This window comes from Leptosomus discolor, chromosome 7, assembly GCF_034619465.1.
Source record: "Leptosomus discolor isolate bLepDis1 chromosome 7, bLepDis1.hap2, whole genome shotgun sequence".
Taxonomy (NCBI): domain Eukaryota; kingdom Metazoa; phylum Chordata; class Aves; order Leptosomiformes; family Leptosomidae; genus Leptosomus; species Leptosomus discolor.
Window position 1 is genome coordinate 23,172,988 of NC_141397.1, and position 15,431 is coordinate 23,188,418.

At 35.0% G+C, this 15,431-nt stretch overlaps 1 protein-coding gene across 1 annotated transcript in view; it reads left to right on the forward strand.

Moving 5' to 3' along the window:
* ULK4 (unc-51 like kinase 4) overlaps positions 1-15,431 on the forward strand; it is a 231,804-nt gene that overhangs the window by 39,995 nt on the left and 176,378 nt on the right. The window contains exons 18-19 of the mRNA XM_086467979.1: positions 3,879-3,962; positions 15,067-15,228. Of these exons, the coding sequence (XP_086324105.1) occupies positions 3,879-3,962; positions 15,067-15,228 (246 nt within the window). The remainder of the gene's footprint in view (positions 1-3,878; positions 3,963-15,066; positions 15,229-15,431) is intronic.

Genomic DNA, 15,431 nt, shown 5'->3' on the forward strand with positions numbered 1-15,431 from the left:
AGGTTATTTGTAGGGAAGAAATACTGTCAATAATAGGAATTGAAAACGACAGCTACTCTAAACCCTCAACTTTCTCTTTACTTATTCAGAGAGTAACATACTTTCTTTTACTTATTAGAAACAAAGGTGACTTCAAACAGAAAAAGCGTAGCCCTAGCTTCTTTGAAGCCTTTGTATTAACTGCATCATCTAATTGCTCTGAATGATATCATGTTAGTTAATAGTCAGTTGAATCACTTGATAAATAAATGAAGTTGCTAAATGGATCTGTATTTTGGCTTACTGTAGTTATGGCTTTGTGCTGAACTTCCATGTTTTATTGTCCGCATGCTCTAGCTTCTTTGCCTGTTCCACAAGATGTAGTGGTTGCCTTGTTTTTTGTAGGTTAGCAAGCATGGTCCTTTCTTGGTTAGACAACTGCCAAAATAATTGTCAAACACAAAGAGTCACATAACCTGTTCTTACACTGAGAAATTATGCTATGGAAAATACATCCACAGTCAAAGTTTATTTTTATACGTTTCAATAGTTTCTCAGATTTCCTTGGGGGCGGGGAGGGGAATTGTACTTGGCATCATCAGACAGATTGCAAAGTATATATTTTTAACCACTAATAAAAAGAAATAAACTTAAAATTCCAACTTAAAAGTTATAATTGGCAAGAGTATTTTGCACTTGATTTTATTTTGAAGTTAAGCTTTAGTGATTGAAATAGATCTGTTTACACTGTATAACAGCAAAATGATTTGCATCCACTGACCCTAATAGTTTTTTTTCCTTCTGAAAATGTGAACTGACAAATTTTTGAGTGTGTATGTATTTATGAACTTCACAATGTTTGAAGCATGATAACTTGTATTTAATGGCAACTTTGTCACGTTTCAGGAAGATCTATAGTAATGGGTTGCAGAGCTTAGAGTTGTAACTAAAAAATTGTTAGAGAATAGAAAGAAATATTTGGAACTACTCTACACATGAACTCAAGGCACTTGTGCCTTGGTAAAACTTCAAAAATATCAGTGTGATTTGTATGCTTAGAGACACTAACTTTTAAAGTTTTTTTAAATAAAAGCTGTTTATAAAGCTTTTAATTTCTCTATTCTGTACCTACTTAACCTCAGAATACTGTACTGTACGTGGAGGCATTTTGCTGCTCATTAAACTGCAGAACAGTAGTTTTGAATGACCTTGCCAAGATCACATGCCAAGTCAGTGGTAGTATAAGATGAAACAAAAAACTTTATTCCCAGTTTATATCTTTAAACAGCAAAGCTTTATACCTTGACTAATTTAAGGAAAATAATTATAACTGCATCTAATTCATTAAGAACTGCTCACAAAATATTTTTGGTTTTCTCTTTTTCCTTGTTTTCTTCCTTTTTGCTGTTCAGCTTACTTGATTGTTTGATCAAGCTGATAAATATTTATCATTTAAACTGTAAGTTGTTGGGGGCATGGCTGATTTTTATTTTTTTATTCCCTCTGAGGTTTTCCTAAGAGTTTCTAGGTCCAACCACAGTATTAATACTAAATAATGGTAAAGATTATTTCTTTTTCATATGACCATAAATTATTTCATAAATTATCAAACACTTAAAATCAAGTTCAGCTATCTAGGAGCAGCATGATTCATTAGGTTAAGTATAGGATCACTGGTTGCAGTTCTGTGGCTTAGAAAATACTGGGGTAAAGTCCGGATAATCGTAATGGTCCTCTGCAGTCCTAAGCTCAGATATTATGTGTGTACTTGCATATGGGATCTTATAAGATCTTGTGCTTCATCTCTGCATTTTTCTTCCAAACAGAAGCCAAGAGCAGTTCACAAGTAGCATGGGCAGACCCCAGGGAGCATGTTCTGTTACTCTTGAGTGAATTACCTTGAGGGAAAACTTTCAAGTTTTACTTTCAAGTAATATTTGTATTAATTTTGTGCTGTTTTTGTTGTTAGAGTGCAGAACCTAAAGTTTAATGAAAGTCAACATGGGCTGTGAGCAAAAAGTAGAAAGATTCCCCAGTGTTTGGTGATAAATTTAAATTAGATGCCAAAATGTGTACGTGTGCTTAGGTAATTAAGAATGGTGCTAAGTTTCATACACCTTTTGCCTTTTTTAATTTCTAACTAGAAGCTAAACTTTACAGAAAGTCATTAATCAGTCTGAAGAATGGGAGAACTATTAATGTTTCAGGACTGCACCATTTCTTAAGGCTTTTGATTTTATAGTACATTTAATATGTATGGTTACAGAAAAACTTGACAGACGTTCTAATTAAATTAGATGAATAAAATGAGAAGTAGACCCATGTCAGTTCCAGCATAGGCTGTCATTTTAACTTTGTCTTGACTCCTAGTCTTGTCCTGCCTTTTTCAGGTGGAGCGGATTCCTCTTTTGACTGTTAGAAAGCAACCTACCATCCTTCTTTGAAACTTGGGCTGAATTTCTTAAACTTATACACTAAGCCTTGGAAGACAAACTGTGATTAAATGTCGAATGTTGTTACTCAGATCAGATGAGTGAGGTGGAGTGTAGTAGATCTGATGTCTCTGTCAGATGTCAAGCCACTGTTGTTATTATTGTCTTTAAATTACTTCCAAGGAAAATTGTTCCATACCTCCCAATACAAAGTTAGCAGAAATAAAGCTTAAAAAAATGGGAGATTTAACAAACTCCTTTTCTTTATTGACATATGTTGCAAATAAAGTTTTGATTTCTTTTCAGTAAAGAAGGAAAACAAATTTTACTGGGCAATTCAGTAATAGTCTTCACTGCTAATCTGCCATGCTTTAATTAAAATACCTGATATTATAAGATGAAATATGTTGAATTAGTGTAGACTGTTTGGAAATCAGGAAATTTAGAAAGTATAATTTGTTTCTGCGTTGTAAACCCGCACCTTGCCCATCCTATGCTTTTTATTATAAACGGTTAATTAGAATGCTAAAAAATAATTTGCTAATATAATAAGTAGAGTTCAAGAAATGTATAATTTCTGAAGAAATTGGTGCTTGTCATCCTTTGTCTACTTATTAAGACAAGCTACACATTGATTTCATGGCCTATCGTCTTCACTCAATGCCTATAATTACTCTCTTTCCTAAAAGATACTATTTTTTTTTTTCAGTTACTAATATCTCTGTGTTACTATTCTAGATATGGAGGTTGTTTTAGTTAAATCATAATGATATCCAAATGTCCTCTTTTAAACTTGAAGTTTTACAGTAGACTACTGCAGGGTGGGGTGGAGAAGTGGAGTTCAATAACTTAATCAAACCCCTGATTCAGCTAGTGGCGAATTAGTCTTTCTAACAGAGTGATTTCAAGGAAATATATGTAAAGATCTCAGAACAGTGTTGATATGTACTGAAGGCTATACCATACAGTAAGTTTTATTAAATAGTTTATATCACCTTGTATGACTTTTACATTGGAAAAAAAATATTCAATTTACATATTTTTTTTAGTTGATAGAGAAAAGTGATTTTGTTTGTCTGATATAATTAAATAACATTTAAAGAGAAGCATTACTACTCAGTTGTCTCTTTCTGAAGTTATCAAAATGATTGGGAGGAATGCAAGAATATTTATGTGTCTGGGTGAATTGGAAGGAATTGATGAAACCCAGAAATATTAGGACAAATTCTGTTACGGATTTTGGAGAATATTTAAATAAGCTAATAGAATATTAATTTCTGTGCTGCACATGAAATAACATTAAATAGTAATATTGCCCTGGAATTTAATGTATTTCTAGCATATGCTAATTTGAAATGTGTATAATATGAACCTTATTAAGAATCTGTTACCCATTTTTTAGTTGTCTGACATTGTGATTATTTTTTTTTTTTAATTTAATAAGTTGTGCTGTTGGCTTCATTTCAGGAGGAAAAAAGGGAGCACCCCAGAGAACGCTGGGTTGTTCCCTCAGCTGCTTACATTGTGCTAACGAGGTGTCTTCGGGAAGGGGTAAGGCTTTTTCATTGTCCTCAATAGAATTTCTCCACTGTAATAACCCTTTAGGCATTGTGTGAGGATTGTAGCCTGCAGCACTGCAGTGCCTTGTCAACCAAGTATTGCTCTTGAATTTAAATAATCATGAGAAGACCAGACCTAAGCAGGAGATTAACGCAAAAACGTGGTGTTGTTCTCTGTACATTCAACACTTATGTATTGCTACTTGATTTTTTGGAAATGGGATAGTAAATATAAATTACTGTTAATAAATGTGGAATTTATTAATGCTGAGGTTTTCTTTTGATAAATGTTCTGACATTTTGTATTGTCCCCTAGCAATTTGATTTTTGTACATCTTTTGTAAATCTTTGAGCAAGATTTGCTTTCTATTTTGAAGTGGCTGATACAGTTTTTGAAAACTGCATTGTTATCCTGCTGTGTTGTTAGTGTTGTTTTGAGGACAAAAAGTAGTAATTGGTTTTATTCTCATACATGTGCTGTGCTGCATTCTTCATTTTTCTTGGTGGTGACTTAGCAGTGTTAGAAGAAGGGAAGAAACCCATGCATATAGTTCCAATTTGTAAAACGAAAAAGAATTGAGTAGAGGGTTTATGTTTACTGTTTGTATGAGACCACTTGACTTTATTTTTGCCCAAGGCAAAGCTCAAGGCAGAAAACATGTCAGAGGTCACTCAAGTGGAGAAATGCCTCTTTTCTTCTTTTTTTTTTTTGAGATCTTTATTGCCTGCGGATTGTGATTAATAGAGGAAGAGTCTAGATGCATTTTAACATTTCCAAACCTTCATGTGATCAAGCACACACAACTGTGTGTGTATTGTGGTCTACTTCCAGCTCATAATTAGAGTAAGATGTCATTCTAAGGCACACTATTGAGAAGCTATTTAATTATAAATTTAGTAAAGGGAGACTTGCTATTTCTGAATATTAAGTATAGAGAAACTAAATCGAGACATCCATAAGACACTAATTTATTCCCATAGAATAAAATAATTTCTTAGTCCTGAAACATCAAATTTTTCTTAATAATTTATCCTGATATATTTTTATTGAAAAAATAACACAAAATAGAAATAAATTTCACATGCAATAGCTTGAATTAAATTTAATTAAGCATAAATTTAAAGTTATATCTAGACTAACCAAGCGAAGATGTGCATTTGTACAGTTTCTGTTTGTGCAGATGCTCAAGGCTTGTAATGGAGTTTTAAGTATTCAAGCTTGTTTGTGTGGGTGCAGTGCAAATATACTAATACAGATTGCTCTATCTCAGCTGTAGCAGCCTCAACTTTCCAGAACAGCACCATCTGAAGAATCAAAAATAGCCATATATGTGTAAAGTACTTCACAACATATTGAAATGGAGAGAGAAACTTACCACCCAATATTATTAACCTTTACTGTTTCTTTTGCTACTTTTTTGCTCCACTCTTGTAGCAATTCTCCTCTTATCCTCCGTAACTTTACTAGCCACCTATCTGTCTTGGAAAATGATGTTGCAGCATCTAAAACTAGATGATTAGACTCATATTATTGTTAGACATCTGTTTTCAAGAGGTTTTGTTTTTTTTTTTTAAGGAAAGACTAATTGGATATAAAATAAAGTTTTTGTGACAGATGTTTTGGATGCAGGGATGGAAGAGGAATGAACAAACATGGGAAAACAGAAAAATTTTAAAGTATTCAATTAAATTCATGGTGTCACTTTTGTATATTTGTTTCAAAACTTGTAGGAGTAATACTACTTCAGTAGATGCATCCAGGATGATAGTATATCTCTCTTCAGTCTGTCACATTATTTAGTGAAAAAGTAGATCTCTCAATCTTTAGTAGCAAAAGTTACACAAAAAAATTTATTAACGAGTTTTTATGGAAACATATGTGTGATGTCATCAAATGGGCTTAAAATATAGCCACATGTCTTGGTGAGATTTTTTTTTTCTTAAGTACGTTTGAAGCTGTTAAACTATAGGATACTTCAGGGTGGAATTGACCTCTGGAGGTCATCTAATCCAACCTCCTGCTCAAAGGAGGTCTAAATAGATCAGATTGCTCGGGGACATGTCTCTAAGAACAGTGGTCCCACAACCTCTCTGGGCAATGCCTGGACCACCCTCATAGGAAGAAAGTTTCTCCTTTCTTGGAGAAAGTTTTCTTCTTTCTCTCTTGGCTTTTCCTCATATGTCATATGCTCGAGACCTCTGACCAACCCGATTCCTTTCTGTGATGGGGACATGACTGGCACTGTGGACAAGGGGAAGGCAGTGGGTGTTATATGCTTTGACTTTAGGAAGGCCTTTGACACACTCTCCCGAACTCTCCTTATTACCAAATTGGTGAGAGATGGACTGATTAAATGGAAGATAAGGTGGACAGGAACATTTTCTCAGGTGATCAGTGTGCAAAGTCCAGCTGGCAGTCAATAACCAGAAGTGTCCCTCAAAGATCGATACTGTATAATGTCTTCTGTAATGATCAGAGTGACCAACTGGGGTGTATTCTGCAGCTGGATAACACCAATTGGTGGGGGCAGCAGCATCAATATGCTGGATGTCAGGGCTGCTAGTCAGAAAGTCTAGGTCAGACTGGAGAAGTGGGCTGACGGGAACCTTGTGAAACTTAACAAAAGTGACAGCAAGGGCTTGCTTCTGGCGTGGAATAGCCCTCTGCAACAGTACAATCTCCCTAGGAAGCAGGTCTGCAGAAAGGAACTTGGGGATACCAGTGAAAAGCTGAACATGAGCCAGCAGTGTGCCATAGCAGCAACATGAGCTGTGTTAGCAAGAGAGTAGCCAGCACGTTCAAGTGATTCTTCCCCCTCTACTCAGCAGTAAAATGAGACCACATCTGGAGCACTGTGTTCAGTTTTGAAGTTCCCAGTACAAGAAAGACTTTGACATTCAAGAGGGACTCCAGCAGAATGCTACCAAGATGATAACTGGAAGAAAAATCCCTCATGTTCAGAATTGTTTCTTAATTCATTGCCAGATATGTTAAAGAAAATGTTTAATGTTTTCTAGTTACATTCATATAGTCTTTTTCACAGCGAATAAAGCACAAACTATGATCATGTGTAAAGAAAACTAAGATCAAGTGTCTCCCATCTTTTTGTTTTTAAGGGGAAGCAAATCATAAGGAAAAAAAATAGTTTGGACTTTTGGAGGTTTTGTGGTCCAGCCTCCTGTCAAAACAATGCCTGCTTCTAGTTGCATTCAACGTCAAAGTTATATTAGGTTGCTTAGGGTTTATCTGCTTAAGCTTTAAGTAACTCGAAGGATGATTATTATGTAAACTCTGTGTTCATTTCAGTGTGCGACGACTATCATTGTGAAGAATACTTTTCCTTATATCTAATTAGAATTTCCCTTGCTACAGCTTGTGTTCATTTCCTCATGACCTTTCATTGGTACCTCCAGGAAGAGGCTTGCCCCATCTTCTCCATAATGATCTGTGAGGATTTGGAAAACACCCATCATATCCTTAGCAGTCTTTCCTTTGGGCTGGACAAACTTAGCTCTCTTAGCTTGTCCTTAATTATCATGTGCTCCTGGCCCTCAGTCATCTTGGTGGTCCTCCTGTGGACTAACTGCCATTTGTCAAAGTCTACTTTACAATGGGGATCTAAACTGGGACACAGTAGGTCAGATAGTCTCACATTTCGGGATACAAGTGAAAAAATGCCTTCCTGGGCCAGCTGGCTGAACTGGTAGGTATGCAGCTCAGTATGCCATTAACCTTTGTGGCCAGAAGGGAGCACTGCTGAGTCGTGTTCAACCTGTTCTGTTGAATCTCCAGATCCTTCTCTGCCCCTCTGCTTTGTGGGAGTTATTCCATCCTGGGTCTAAGACTTTGCTTTTGACTTTTATGACTTTCAGGAGGTTTCTCCAGCTTAAAATCCTTCTGTGTGCTGGCCTAACCTTCTGTTGATTCAAGCTTGTGTCATCTGTGAGTATGCTGTGGTTAACTATACTGGGCCCAACATTGACCCGTGATAGCCCCAGCTGCCACAGCTGCTGAACTTTGTACTTCTGATCACAGCCCTTTGAGTCTCATGGTCCAACCAGCTTTCTGTATACTTAGTAGTCCACTTAAGTCCAGGTCTTGGCTGTTTGGTTAGGTATAGGAAACAATCTGGGGAGCCTTGTTAAAGCTAAAGTAAATTAAACCCACTGCTCTCTGTCAGTCCACTGAGCCAGTTGTCTTGTAATTGAAGCTTGTCATGTTGGTTAGGTGGGTTTTTGGTCTTTATAAATCTATTCTAACTGTTACCAGTCTCCTTGCCCTTCATGTACCTGCAAATAGCTTCCAGGAAAGTTTGGTCTGTAATTTTTCCGGAGACAGAGTTAGAGATTCCTCTTCTTGCCCTCCGGAAGGTGGGCATGCCCTTTGCCCTCTGCCCCCAGTCAACAAGGAGCATCTTCTGATCACCACAAACTTTTGAATAGGTGTGCTTCCTTGCAACAATGCTGACTGGCTTCCTCAGCACATTTGGTTGCATCCTTTCAGGTATGCACCTCCAGTTTGCTTGTGTCCCCTACTTCCTTCTTCCTGTCCTGTAGGCACACTTCACTCTCCCAGATTTTGCTTTTTCACACATGGGCATGGAAGGCCTGAGAGCAGTAAAGACTGAGGCAGAGAAGGCACTGACCTCCTGAGCTTTTTTGATGTCCTTTGGCCCCAGCTCTTTCAGCAGTGAACTCAATTTTCCTTAGTCTTATTTTTGTTAGTGATGTACCAATAGAAACCCTTGTTGCTTTTTGAACCCCTCCAGTTTTCAAATCAGTGCTCTTTTCTGCTAACCTAGCACACTGGCTCTAATGTGTTGGGTTTGGGTGGGTTTTTTTGTTCGTGTTTTTTCTTATGAGTCAAATTTGCATTGCTGTGGTAGTAGGCACAGAACTGCTCTGTCCATTGTGAGTGGCTCGCAGTGTTTAGTGGCTGCTATGCAGGTGTGGTAGGGGAGCGTATGAATGATACTCCTCCCCCTCATCCTAGGAGATAATAGAAATAGTTAAAATGACCAATCTAGAATTATTTAAATTCTGACTTAAAGCTAAAATGAGATTCTGTGTAAATTTTATTACATGCATTAGTAAAGCACTGGATGTGAAAATCCTGAAAATACCGTCTAAATTTATTTTCACTGTGCTTAACATTCTTTGACTGCAGCTTAAGAGCTTAGCTGCTGTATTTCTTTGTTTTACATTTGTAGCCTGTAATCTGCTATTTATTTAATAATTTTCCCTGATCTAACAATTTATTATATGTAAGCAAGCTTTACATTCTCACATTAGTAATTAAGAAATCATAATTCAATTAAATAATAAATTTACTTTAATTGTTGTAAGGTTATTTAATTAATTAAATTTTACGTCAGTGTATTTTCTGAAGTGAATATTTATGTGGTCTCAGTATTTATGAAAATCTCAAAATAACTTTTTGTAATAGATTCTCAGTTACCACAGTGCGTTTAAGTATATGCGTTATAAATACTTGTTTTTATTGCCAGTTAAGAAGCTTTATTTGATGTATTTAATAAGAATTCGACAATAAAATCAATTTATGTAATTCAGTACTGTAGTTTATGTAGCTTTTGAGTTTTATAAGGTAAATTCATTGTTCTTCAGTTTCATTACAAACTGCTCTGAAGTGTATTTGTATCTCTGGAGTTTTAGATCATTTGTCATTATCAGAGCAGAACTATTCTCTGAAGCAGAACAGTGGAGCAGGAAGGAATTTTAAATGTGTGTGTGTCCCTTTTATTTGCCTATAAAGGAACAAATGTTAAGAAAATGTAGGTAGTGTCATTTCCACATACCTTCTATGCCTGAAAATCTAATAGTGAGTAAAAGTGTATGTATAGGTGAAAGGAGTTTTAGGATGGTGGATAGAAGATTGGGAAAGCCTTTCATCTGTAGAGGATCACAAGTTCATATTTCCTGCACTTCAGTGTTGTTAACTTGAGATAGAAGCTGATTTTCAACTCAGGCAAAGAACAGGCATGTTCAATGATGTGTCAAAATAAGGAAACATATACACTCATAAATAAGTAAATGATAAGCCAAATTTGGCATGTTGAGTCTTGGTATAATGTTGCAGTTTGTCAAAACCCATGTAGTAAATATTCCTTAATACTTAGTTACTAACCTTTTCCAACAACTGTTTCCAACAGTGACACAAAATGCCTGTTCCAAGCAACTGTATTTGTGCCTAAGTTCAACTTTTAAATATTTGTGTGCAGTCTCTAAGATAGCAGGTTCCTGATTTCTACAGCTGAAGTGCTTAGTTCTTACAGTTCCTGTGTTAAGCAGTCATGAGAGATACTTTCTGTTTCAGAAAGGATGTTCTTATTTAATATTAAAGTACCCAATGCTAATGTGGCTACCCTTTTCCTTTCATTCGTTTTACTTAGTTTATTCAAAACTCCTTTCCTAAAGTTACGCTTGTCTACTTCACTGCAAATGTATCATTCTATCTCTTACTAGAATCTCCTCGTTGACTCTGCTTATATATATATTTTTTTGCTTTTCGCTGTCACATTTAACATTCAACTTAATCTTAACGAAGTGAAATCTCAGCTTTAGTTTCTGCTTTACATTTGCCCCTCTTCACACTTACGTTTCAGTCAATGCTCTCACCTTTCTGCTTCCACTGTTTTCTCCCTTACGTTTGCCCCTCCTTTCCTTCAGGTCTTCCTTTTAAACTATTTTTCTGATAGTTGTCTTAGAACTGATAATCTGTCCTATATCCAAACTACTTTTTGATGTGTCTCATATTTTTTTATTGCCTGACTTGGTTTGGATTATGTTGCTTTGAGGTCCTTCACTGAAACTAGGCAGCAGAGTCAGAAACTGTGTGCAAGCCTCCTTTTAAGCTTTCCTGTGTGAAAGCAGAGAGGAACCATGGAAAAAGCTTTCAGGAGCTTGCTATCTGTCCATTTCTGCTTACAAATGGTATGTAAATATGAATTACACAACTATATACAATTTTAGTAATAACTTCATAGAAGTGGAAAAAATTATATATAGGCAATACAGTTGCATGGATGGATTAATATATATAGCTATAGCTAATTAGCTGTAGCTGGCTTTTAGACTGTGCATAATACTCTCGTTTTAAAGCGGAGCACCTGGAGAATGTATTTGAATTGGAAATAGTGAATGAGGTTATGAAGGATAATTTTCTGTCTCTTGGGTGTGCAAGGTACTGTGCAAGTAAAATTTTAATAAATTAGAGCTTGCCAGTAAGCTATGTAGTACATCATTATTTTCTTCATATGAACTTCTTCCTTTATGGAGCAAGATGTAAGTCTGAGGTTTTGGTTCTGAACTGGTAAGGAATTTTAATAATAAAAGATAACTTTAAAAAATAATTGCCAAAATATAATATAAGGCACTGTATTTTATAATATACATTCTTAGAGCAGTTCCTTTACAGTGAATTTGGAGGAGAAAGGAGAATTTGGAGGAGAGGAGAATAAAATCATAGCTGTTTTCTCAGTGTAGGACAGCCTATGGTATAAAAGTGATAGTCTGAATTATATATTTTCTCCCTTTAATTTCTTCTTTAGCTATTAGTTTTCTAGTTTACCGAAAGAATTGCTTATAGTATAAAAGCAACAGTCTGAATCATACACATTCCTACTGATTTCTTCTTTGCACACCAGTTTTTTTAGTTCACTGACAGAATTGCTTATAGTATAAAAGGAATGGTCTGAATCATATACATTATCACTTTAATTTCTTCTTTGGGTATCAATTCTCTAGTTTACAGACAGAATTTTAATTTTTTTTTCCACAAGACGTATTTAAAATTTTTATTTCTACATGTTCCTTCTTCTCTGTGAAGGCTTTATATTGCAAATTGTCACCAAATTAAGATTTAGTTCTCATAATCACGAATCCTTAGGATGATACAGCTTTACTCCATTGAGTTATATATGTATTTTCCTTTTATTCTGTCTTTTTAGATTAAAGGAAGAAGTGTGTGGCAGTTGATTTAGAATAGTGATAGAATACTGTTACTCCTGAATCTTTCAGCTCTTCCAATGTTTCTTTATTAGTATTATGCTTTTACCGAAGTGTATGCATCTATACATAATATAATATAAAAAGATCATAAAATATTTTATCTTAACCTTTTAGTGAAATTATGCTATTTTGGGCTAGTATGTTGGTTAGCATAATGACTGTACCTTCAGTGCCTCCAAAACTTCTGGTGCACTGTTAAGTTTTTAACAATCGATAAAAATATCCAGTAGATTCAGTTACTTCAAAAAATGAAAGTAGATTCTTTGACTTCAATTTGCAATTGTTGGCTGTTTTTTTGTTGGTTTTTTTTTTTTTTTTTTTTCCCCACAGTTGGAATAAAAAGATGATTAAAAGAAGTTCTCTTTTAGTAGTTTACATCTATTTACCTGTTTTGGTATTTGCTTTCTCATTCAGGGCTCATTTTCACTAAGCATTCATGACTTTAACTGGAAACAAATACATCTGCAAGTGTTCAGTATGACTGAAAATTAGGAGCTGTATCTTTAAGTGCATTTTATAAAACTAGTTGAAACCTGAACCCAGTGAAAGTAGCATATGTGCTTCTTTTTGATATCATTCTAGTCATAGATTTAGATTTGATGCTGTTCAAGATACGGACAGAGGTTAACTGTTATATGGAACTGCTTTACTCATATTTTGAAGATCCATTTCTGTTCACTCACATAGCTTATGTCCTGGCAACATGACAGGACGGCTTCTTTAGCTAAGAGACCAAACAACATTAGTTTAGGTCAGGCTTCCCTTTCAGAGAACTATTAAACAGAAAATGGTACAAGTCCTGTTGCTTAGTACTCAGGAATAGATCCCAGAGGAGCTGAGATGAACGATCTCAGGTGGCAGCGCATGGAAATACTCTGACAGCCTCACTGAGTTTTTAGAGCACTGTGATGACACATGACCTTTTTCTAGCCAAAGTGGCAGGACTATGTGGCACAGGCATAATTCATCTCATCAGTGGCTGAAAGGAAATAAAGCAGATCTTCCAGGCCAAATTTTGTAAAGAAAAGCTGTAAATGCATCTGGAAATTTAACATTCAGAAGAACTATTATCCACTGTATAATGCTTTGATTATGATTTATTAATTAGTACATTTATTAAGTGTTTCTGCCTGCCTAAAGTAGCAGTAGAGTCCCAGCTGGCATTCTGAGTACTCACTTCGTATATGAGATATTTAACTTGACTATTAACATTTCAATTATGGATTCAGTTTTAAATGTGTATAGTCGTTTTGATAAATCCATGTACTTTTATCTTAACTGTAGGAAAAAAAAAAAAAACCAACACCAAACTGAAATTTGGAAGTATAATGAATGGAAAAAGATAAAAATTTAACGTTATTTATAATAACTTTTGAGAAACTTAATTTTGGTAAACATGTATATGTATTTAGGTCTTTTAGTAGATTGAAGTGATACCATATATTGCAGTAATAAAAACTGTACAAACAGAGAAGCCTAAATCCTCTTTCATTTCGTGGCTGTAAATCAGAATGAAGACCATAGAAATCAGTAGAGTTTTATAAAAGAGTGCAACTCATTTAGATGGGTATTTGCTTTGGTATTTCTTTTAAATACTTTTAAGTGTTTTGAGTAGAGCTGCAGTTCTTTGGGAGAACAGGAAGGATTAGCATAAAAATGATGAAAAAGCTTTTTTTTTTCTAACAGCGTTATACTAGTTTTCAAATATTTCTACGTCACTGTCTATATTTTAGAATACCTAAGTCAGTAGAAGGAAGAGTGGCTGTTGAATATACTTTTAATAAAGTCTAAGTTCTCCCCTTCTAGAAGGCTTTTGTACTGTTTTCTGAAAGGTTTCATTATCTTGGCTCACAGCTGTTGGTGGTTTCGATTGTGAAGATAAATGTCAGAAATCCAAAGGTTAGTAGGATAATGTGGCTGAAGAGTTAAATGGCAGAATAAATTTAATTTTTAATATATTATTACAATTTTTAAAAATGCATATTTTAAATCAGTTAGGTATTATGATGAATTATTTGTGAAGCCAGGCTATGAGGTAGACTTCACAACTTAAATTGTTTGTCCTTTGTATATTAAAATTCACTTTCGCTCAACTCAATGCCATTTAAGACGTTGAAAGATTTTACTTATTCATAGTTAAAGATTAAGATAAGGTGAGGCAATGCATAGCCAAAAAACCACCAGAGACTCTGCATTTAAGTGATCTGTATTAAGGTGAGCTTCTATTTGAGTCAGTAACACTTTCTTGAGAAAGAGCTGCTGCCATTGATGTTCATGATGTGCTGATGGCTTGTGATTATTCTGATGCGATATTTTAATCCATGGAGACATTGTAGTATGAACAGAATTATGTAGACATTAAAGCTACATGTACAGTGGCTTTCCACAAATAATTTTGCGGATAAAATTATTTGATTAGTGTTAAAAATATGAAGGATTCAGAATCCTTTACAGAAATTTAGGAATCTATATAGTAAATGGGACCCAATGGTTTATGTTAAACATTGGTCAGGATTGTCTGTTTCAGAAGAGGAAGAGAAGGGAGTTGTGGAATAACTTGACTGGCAAGAAGGCTTTTACTTTATCCTGGAGGGTTGTTGGCTCTTCTGAATAAAGAGAATTAATGTAATTAATTTTATTTTCTTAATGTAAATGTATGTTCATAATCTTGCTATTTGGGGATTGTTGTAGTGATGAGTTTAGACACAGACATTCATTCATAGAGCGCTGATCATGGAACACCTCTAACATAACAAAACCTTTTTATTTTTAGTGACTACATTTAATTTGGGGTGATTGTTTGGAGCTGAAAGTTTATGTATTAAATTATACTTGTATTAAATTGTCTTTGCAGTAGAAGAGAAAGTGGAAGTAGTATCTATAAATGTGACTTTGTCACAAGGTGAGGTTTCCTATGAAGTGACTTTGACAATTGTCAAATAAAATTAAGAAACCACACCAAGACAATACACATGGAATGAAACATGGACGTAGGCACTGGTTTAAGAAGAAATCTGAAACATTAGAAACATTTGCATATGAGTTTTCCTTTCCTCTCCTTCCTGTAGGAAGACACGGTAGTGAACCATTTGGCAGCAAAGATAATTGAAAATGTTTGCAGTACTTTCTCTTGCCATGCACAAGGATTTATTACAGGAGAAATTGGACCTGTCTTGTGGTACCTTTTCACACATTCTGCAGTAGATTCTTTGAAGATAACTGCTATTTCGGTAAGGAATTTCCTTTTGTGATACAGAAATGTTTGGGGGTTTGTTTGGAAAAGCATTCTGAACTGAAATGGAAATGTTTTTGAGCATGTTTTCTGTGTGTATGCGTATTTGTATTTTAGATTACATTAAAATATATTTACAAATTTTCTTTACAGTTCACTACTTATGAAAGGTCCTTGTGATTCATCGTTGTCTGGAACATG